This window comes from Rousettus aegyptiacus, unplaced genomic scaffold (assembly GCF_014176215.1).
Source record: "Rousettus aegyptiacus isolate mRouAeg1 unplaced genomic scaffold, mRouAeg1.p scaffold_m13_p_5, whole genome shotgun sequence".
Classification (NCBI taxonomy): Eukaryota; Metazoa; Chordata; class Mammalia; order Chiroptera; family Pteropodidae; genus Rousettus; species Rousettus aegyptiacus.
In genome coordinates this window covers 80,446,733-80,455,162 of record NW_023416308.1, presented here as the reverse complement: position 1 = coordinate 80,455,162, position 8,430 = coordinate 80,446,733, and the positions used below count along the sequence as shown (strand labels likewise).

At 37.7% G+C, this 8,430-nt stretch overlaps 1 protein-coding gene across 1 annotated transcript; it reads right to left on the bottom strand.

Moving 5' to 3' along the window:
• Positions 1–614: 614 nt before the first annotated feature.
• Positions 615–1,708, bottom strand: LOC107506572 (olfactory receptor 2AG1-like). Its single transcript, XM_016137274.1, has one exon. The coding sequence runs from the start codon at positions 1,563–1,565 to the stop codon at positions 615–617; it is 951 nt and encodes a 316-aa protein (XP_015992760.1). The 5' UTR covers positions 1,566–1,708.
• Positions 1,709–8,430: the final 6,722 nt, after the last annotated feature.

The following is an 8,430-nucleotide window of genomic DNA, read 5'->3' as shown; positions in this document are numbered from 1 at the left end:
TTTCAGTAATATTTGGATTTTAGGCAGTATTAAAAAATCCCTAAGTCAAAAACAAACAAAAAAAAAAACAGAAACAAATAAAAAATACCTGTTGGAATATCCATGTGGAAGTTTCTATAATGGTTTATGTTTGGAAAAGGAGGCGTCAACATGAAGCTGATAAATGCAAACTACTTCTACTTTGGGCAATAAACTAGGCTGCCTGCATGATCTTTTAACAAGATCAGTTGGCCTAAAATTTGTGCAAATCTCAACGTCCCTTTCCCTGATGCATGGGCTTTTGAAACTTCCTTTTCTTTGGCTCTCACTTTGCTCTGTTAGGACTCCCAAGGTCAAGGGTCATGTCCCAAGTTGGCAAAAGCCCCTAGCTCCATTTAATTCAGTAGCTACCTGGGATTAAAGAGTAAATTTTAAATAGAATGTGACTAATACCTTATATTACATCATAAAGATAAATTTTAAAAGAGTATTTGACAAATTAAGTTACATGCTTTCATTTTTCTGTTAAAAGATATATTCTGCACTATGGTGTTTTATCATGAGTATTTGACTCTTAGTAGAAATCTTCTGACTTTGAAGAGGAATGGATTTTGGAATCAAACCATAAGCCCTACCTAAATGGTGGAGTGTGTCCATGGCATGTGTTTCCCTAGGATCCTCCTCAAGGCCTCCATGACCTCCTTATTCCTCAGGCTGTAGATGAAGGGGTTCAGGGCTGGAGTGACAATTGTGTAGAAAACAGAGGTGATGTTGTCTTGCTGGGAGCTGTGGTAGGAACGGGGCAGGACATACATGAACATGGCAGCTCCATAGAACATCCCAACCACAGCCAGATGGGAAGAGCAAGTAAATAGGGCTTTCTGCCTCCCTTCATTTGAGGGCATGTGGAGCACAGTAAATAAGATTAGTGCATAAGAGACAAGAATAGAAATAAGAGAGGGCACCAGGAAGGTCACACCTGTCACATACACCATGAATTCATATCTGGAGGTATCTGCACAGGCCAACTTCAGCAGAGGTGGGATCTCACAGAGCAGGTGACTGACTTCCCGGGACATACAGAAAGGAAAGTGCATGGTATACAAGGTATGTCCTAGACCATTCAGAGATGCCAGGATCCAGGATATGGTCACCATGAACCAGCAGACCCTTGGCCTCATGAGGACCATGTAAGTCAAAGGATGACAAATGGCCACATACCTGTCATAGGCCATGAAGGCCAGTAGGAAGTCCTCTGCACCACCCAGGGTCAGTGCCATGAATATCTGAAGGGCACAGCCCCCAAAGGAGATGGTGTTTTCACTACGGAAAAAATCCACGAGGGCCTTGGGAATGACAGCAGATGTGAAGAGGAGGTCCATCAGTGAGAGCTGCCCCAGGAAGAGGTACATGGGCACATGGAGCCGGACATCCATTGTGATGACCAGGAGCAGCAGGCCATTGCTGGTCAGGGCTAAGATGTACAGGACCGAGATTGTGGTCCAGAGCAGCTCAGGAGACCCACTGTCCTTCAGAATCCCCATCAATATGAAGCCACTTCCCAGGGTGGAGTTCCAGTGCTCCATTCTGTGCTGTTTCTTAGTTGCCTAGAAAAATGGATTCTTGGTGAAAGCCTTTCTGAGAGAGTTCACCCTAGTTACTGTATTGTCACATGTCACTATGGGGTAGCTAACAGGAATCCCATGAAATGGTGTCTCTTCCTCCTGGGAGCTATGTTTGTCTTCTGACTTCTGAATTTTTAAATCTTTTCATTGAATTAGAATTTAGAATTTCTTTTAAATAAGATATCTAAGAAAATAAACCCAAGCAAGCATCTTTGTAGATAGATAAAAGCATATCTATCTTCATAATAAAGAAATATGGTGGGCATTGGTTTAAAATTTAGCTAGTTTTCTGCTTAAAATATAATTGAAATTCCAATCCAGTTTTGAAGTTTTGTTTTCTTTTGTTTTTATAAGAAGCTCTATGCCTTACTCTCCTCAGATGTGACATCTTCTCCACAGAAGATTTCTCCCCTATTCAGATTTCTGCACCAAGAACGTAGACAAGATTTCAAAGACAAGAAATGCAGGGCTAACATAGGTGGTGATCCTTTGGACTTGGGATCCTACCTATCTGCCTTCTTGCCCTTGGTTCAGACCCCTCTCCCTCTTCTTCCATCCTCTGGTTCCTCTCCTTTAGGGCCATCTGGAGATAAATGCCAGAGAACACACATTAGGCTTACAAAGGAAGAGCTCTCTTTCTGAACAACTGCTGGTGGTGGAGACCTCAGACCGAGAGACTGAGATTAACAGAGGGGCAATAGTGTACTTCGTAGGAAATTTTCAAGCAGAGACAATTAACAAGATGGAGCTAAGTATTTGTTAATTATGTTTTTGTAGGTTATTTTTCTGTATTATTGCTCAGTATATTTTTTAAATTTCATTGATTTAATTGGCTTTTTCAGTGACTTTGGACTTTAGTATCAAGCAGATATATGGGAAAAAGGCACTTCTATTGAGGTACCCATTTTTAAGGGCTCACCTCAGACTATTAGAGGCCAAAATAATCCAGATCCAAAGGTAAGTGCTGAGACTTTTATCAAGATGTATAGTGGAACAGACTGATTGTGAGTATATGCACATGTACAGGATGCCTAGAATGTAGAAAGGAGTAGGTTGGCTACACAGCCTGAGGGACTAGAGAATATGAAAAGCAAAGCACTTAGGTCTTAACTGTTTCTCAAGACTTGCAGACTTCACATAATTTCCCCGAAACAGAAACAGAGCTCTTACCTCAGATGAAAAAGGGCACGGCAAGCAAACCACAAGAAATGGTTCTTCTGGTAGGGTGGGGTGTAGGTGTGCTATGTCTGCAGTCAGAGTCAAAGACTCTTCTAGTCACTGGCATTGCAAGTCCTCTCTGGAAGTAGAGATGCGTGCAGACAAGCAGCTGAGAACCTAGACCAGGCTCCTGGAAAAGAAGTAAATCTCTACTAACTTCTCTCACATGCTCTCCCTTGTAAGAAAGCCCTCACAGCCTTCGCATGGTTCTAGCTGAGTTCTCAATTCAAGGTACACAGATTTCCATGTGTTCTCATCCTGCTAGGGTCCATGAACAAAAATGAGCACAGCAGAAATTTGGTTAAAAAGGTATGGGAGGAACTGCCCATTAAAGACCCCACAGTGCCCGGACTCACTCTCCCAGGGACAACAGTGAGCTGGGACTCTGTCCTGGGGGAGGCATATAGTCTCATCCCCTCAGCTGACATAACCTTCCCTAAAAATGTTGCTCCAGGGAACAAGATCTTAATGAATCCCCCAGGGCAAGATTCCTGGCCTTGTACTCCTGCAAACTTCACCCACTAAGTGAGCTCTGAGGCCCAAGGGCTTGTTTTGCTAGAGCTTGGACTTGCCATTTCAAAAACCCTAATGAAATAGATAGTGTCAGCAACTGACTCAAGAAGCAAGGGCCCCCAGCTAGCCCTTTGACCAAATTATACAGTATGTCTTATAGATTCCATAAATGCTGCCACTCCCCTTCTCTTTCTTAGTGCCTCAAGCCTGGTATATTACCAGCTAGGGGAAATTGAACTTTGCAGTGCTTCTGTTGGTATCAGGTCTTCCTTCATTGACCTTTAATCAGCATCAAAGCATTGATTTATTAGACTGCTTAATGCTTTAAATTATTTGTTTCTCCTTTCTACTCCTGCTGATGGAGGTGTACATGTGTGCATGAATGCATTATATGCTGCGTCCAGTGGGCTCAGCTGCTTATGTTACTAAACTCAAAGGCTTTTGCCTGCATGCATCAAAGCCAAAGGAGACATGAACAAGAATTTGCAGCAAAGAAAGTAGAGGTTTATTTAAGAAAACAGCACCAAGCCCAGAGACACAGCTGAGCTAGTGCTCTCAAGACCTGGATCACCAGTGGTGTGTAGGTTACAAATTACATAAGGCAAAATCACAAAATCACCATGGGTTAGGGGTTTGGGGTCGTGTTGAGAGCTGATTGGTCAGAAGTGAAATAAGGGTAATAAATCATTTATTCAGGTCTTAAGTACTATTCTGAGGTCTTTTCCAGAGTCTCTCTGTCTTGTCTCATTGGAAAGTAACCAGGGGGTTATTCCATCTTAGGGCTCAGGAGCTGAAATATAACTTAGGTCTAGATGTTATCTTTATTCTGCTAGAGGTCCAGATTGTGTGACCATTCATCAAGTCCAGGCTACTGTCTTTTGCTGCCTGAGGGGTTGCTGATAATCCAGGGGAAAAGCTAGGTCTTTGAAGAGCATACACACACACATACACATACACACACACACACACACACGTATGTACGTATACACACACACATATATGGAAAGAGAGAGAGAAAGAGAGAGAGATGATTTCTAGAGCTAGGATTTAAAACTAAATCTAATCAAAGTCATAAGGACCCTTGGCTTCACTTAGAACTCTGAGATGATGACAACGATTTCCTCAATTAATCACTACTTTAGTTCATTCAGGCCATTCTCATATCTCCATATCTCCCCAATTTTTTGCCAGGTCCTTCTATTTTTCAATCTCTTTTTAAGCACACATTATTTTTGCCTATAAATGCTGAAACTTATGCTGGAGTATGTCTTTTTCCTTCAACTTTAAGAAAATTAAAAATGAGTTTTCCTTCTCTGTATGATTTATTTCACTTAGCATAATACCATCTAGGTCCCTTCAGTCATTACAAATGGTAAGATTTCATTTTTTATGGCCAAGTAATATTCCTGTATATATGCGCCACATCATCTTTATCCAATTATCTATTGATGAGCACTTAGGTTGCTTCCATATCTTGGTTATTATAAATAAAGCTGCAGTGAACAGAGAGGTGCACATATCTTTTTGAATTTGGTTTTCTTCATATAAATACCCAGAAGTGTGATTGCTGTATCATAAGGTAGTTCTATTATTTTTTTCTTTGCAAAAAACTCCAAATTGTTTTCCATAGTGGCCGTATCAATTTTCAATACCACCAACAGTGCACAAGGGTTCCCTTTTCTCCACATCCTCACCAACACTTGTTGATTTATTGATAATAACCATTCTGACAGGTGTAAAGTAATATATCATTGTGGTTTTAATTTACATTTCTCTGATGATTAGTAATGTTGAGCATCTTTTCATATATCTATTGGTCATAAATAAGCAAACAAAATGAAAATAGACTGATAGATATAGACAACAAATTAGTGATTGCCAAATAGGAGGGTATTTGAGGGCCTAGGTGAAAAGTTAAAGGGAATTAAGAAGTATCAATTGGTAGTTACAAATAGTAATGGTGTGTGAAGTACAGCATAGGGAATATAATCAATAATATTGTAATAACCATGTATAGTGCCAAGTGGGTACTAGACTAATTGGAGGGATCACTTCATAAGTTATATAAATGCCTAACTATTATGCCGTACACCTAAAACTAATATAAAATAATATTGAATGTCAAGTGTAATTGAAAAATAAATTTTTTAAAATTATTTTTGATTATAAAAAGAATATGCTAAAGAAATCTTATACAAGTACAACAAAAGAAATATAATACAAGATCTTTTTAGTTTTCTCATAAAAATAAATATATCCAAAAAGAAGGTTTTATACATGTAAAATGTAAGAGTAGCAGTATTCATAATAGAATAAAAACTGGAAACACGCTTATGTCCATCAACAATGGAATGGATAAATAGTCACACAAAGGGACATTATTAGCAATCAAAACAAAGGAACCAGAAAGACATGCAACCAAATCAGCAATCTGATATTTAGTGGAAAAGGAGAGTCTGAAGGGTTACAAATCATGATACTCCTTTTGCAGATTTAAATATTCAAATAAAAATAAACTTTTTATGACTACATGTAGATTCGATACAGCTATATAAAAGACAGAAAGAGAATGATGAACATAAGATTTAGGATAACAGTTACTACAATGAAAAGAAGCAGAGAGAAGGACTGGTGGTGACCTAATTGTTAGATAAAAGATATTATCAAGGTCCTAGATCTCATTTTGAGTGATGAGTTTATAGTAATGATGAATTAAGTCTCTACACACCTGACTTCCAATCTTGCTTTCTATTTCATTGATAAAATAAAGATTACAGGTGATTAAATCTCTCAGATGCATGCTTGCTTTCACTTCTTCATTGTCATATGTGGAAACTATCTTTACTCTTTGGCCTTTTACTTAAGAGGAATAAGAGTGGCTTCTCCACTTGAGAGTTGACTTCTTCAATTATTACTGAGATTCTATCTTTCTCATCTTCATTGTTTGCTCTATCTCTTTGCTTCTTCATTTACATGTAGTATGAACTGTCTCAGAATTCCAATTTAGCTTCCAAATACGATCAAGATTTCTCAATTCAAAAAAACCCGCAATCCTTTGATTTTTCCTTTTTTTCCAGACTATTTCTCTAAATGCCTCCCATTTTTACAACAAATTTCTTAAAAAAGCCTTTATAACTGAGTTTACTTCCGCTTTGAATTGCTTACTCATTTCATATGAAGTAACACTTGTTCCTTGCTATATCAGATAACACAAAACTCACAGTAGCATAACCCAATAAAATTGCATTTCCCACTCATGTAACAAAATTTCAATGCAGATTTCTTACTTTCAGAATTGTCCTTAACTGCTCTCCTTAATGGGATGGTGAGTTTACTCTAAGAGGGCATTTACCACAGAGAAGAACTGCAGAAAGAGACCATAAAATAACAGAGGACTATAAACCTCCCCTTAGGAAAGAGCATGGCTCTCTGTTGTCCCAGAGGTTATGAAACCTGGCTGTTGAAGTTTCACTCACTTTTTAGCTGATTAAAACCAGGATCATCTCCATCTCCTACTTTATCACAACTGATTAGCTTTTCACCAGGCTCATCAATGTCCTAATAACAAATTTAATAGTAACAGAATAATTATATTCAATATTAATTCAACGATACAAAATGATTAAAGAATTATTTGAGTCATAATCATATTATATTAGAACTGGAAGGGAATTGCCAAAATGAATTTTCCATTCAATTATTGTCTTTCAGAATGAAGCCACGATCAGGCCTTACTCAATTCTGTTTACAGGGCAAACTTGTTAATCTTGTATGTAAAACCTCTGCAGAATATAGTACAAACTAGTTAACATTATGACAAGACCATAATTAATTTGTTTCTTTATTAAATTTATTGGGGTGGCATTAATAAAATTATGTTTCCCAAGTATAAAATTCAATATATCATATGTATATTGCATTGTGTTTACCATCCAAAGTTAGATTTCCTTCCACCACCTTCTATCTTTGACACTCTTTGCCTTTATCTGCCTCTCATCTTCTCCAATTTTCCTCTGGTAACCACTGAACTATTGTCTGTGTCTATGAATTTTTGTTGGTCTTGTTTGTTGCTTCCAGATTTATACCCCACATATGAGGGCAATCATATGGTTCTCAACTTTTTCTGTCTGATTTTTTTGCTTAGTATGATTATCTCAAGATCTACCCATGTTGTCACAAGGGCAATATTTCATTTTTTCTTATGGATGAGAAAAAAATCATATATATATATGACCTCTTCTTTATCTAATCATCTATCAAGGGACACTTTGGTCGTTTTCATGTCTTGGCCATGGTGAATAATGTTGCAGTGAATATTGAGGTGCATATATCTTTACAAATAATCTTCAAATTTTGGGCTAGATACTCATAAGAGAGATTGAGGGGTCATATAGTCATTCTTAATTTTTTGAGGAACCTCCATACTGTTTTCCATAGTGGCTGTATCAATTTACATTCTTGCCACCAGTGTATGAGGGTTCTGTTTTTCTTACAACCTCTCTAACACTTGTTATTACTTGTCCTGTTGATGATGGCCATTTTAACAGATGTGAGGTGGTATCTCATTGTGGTTTTAATTTGTGTTTCCCTAATAGCTAGTGAAGTTGACCGGCTTTTCATATGTCTGTTGACTGACTGTATGTCTTCTTGGGAGAAGTGTCTGTTCAAGTACTCTGCACACTTTTTAATTGGGTCGTTTGTCTTTTTGCTGTTGAGTTTATAAGTTCTTTATATTTTTTGGATATTAGCCTTTATCAAAGGCATTGTTTGAAAATATTTCTCTCATTCAGTTGGTTGCCCCTTTGTCTTATTGATGGTTTCTATTGCTGCTGTGCAGAAGCTTTTTAGTTTGATATAATCCCATTCATTTATTTTTGCTTTTACTTCCCTTGCTTTTGAGGTAAAATTTATAAAATCTTCTCTAAATCCAAGGTCCATGAGTTTAGTACCTATGATTTCCTCCATGCAATTTATTGTTTTAGGTCTTATATTTAGGTCTTTGGTCCATTTTTGAGTTAATTTTAGTGTACAGTGACAACAGTCTAGTTTCATTCTTTTGCATGTGGCTTTCCAATTTTCCCAGTACCATTTATTG

Bases quoted from the DNA above. Each gene is read 5' to 3' on its own strand.
- LOC107506572 (XM_016137274.1), bottom strand. From the start codon at position 1,565: ATGGAGCACTGGAACTCCACCCTGGGAAGTGGCTTCATATTGATGGGG.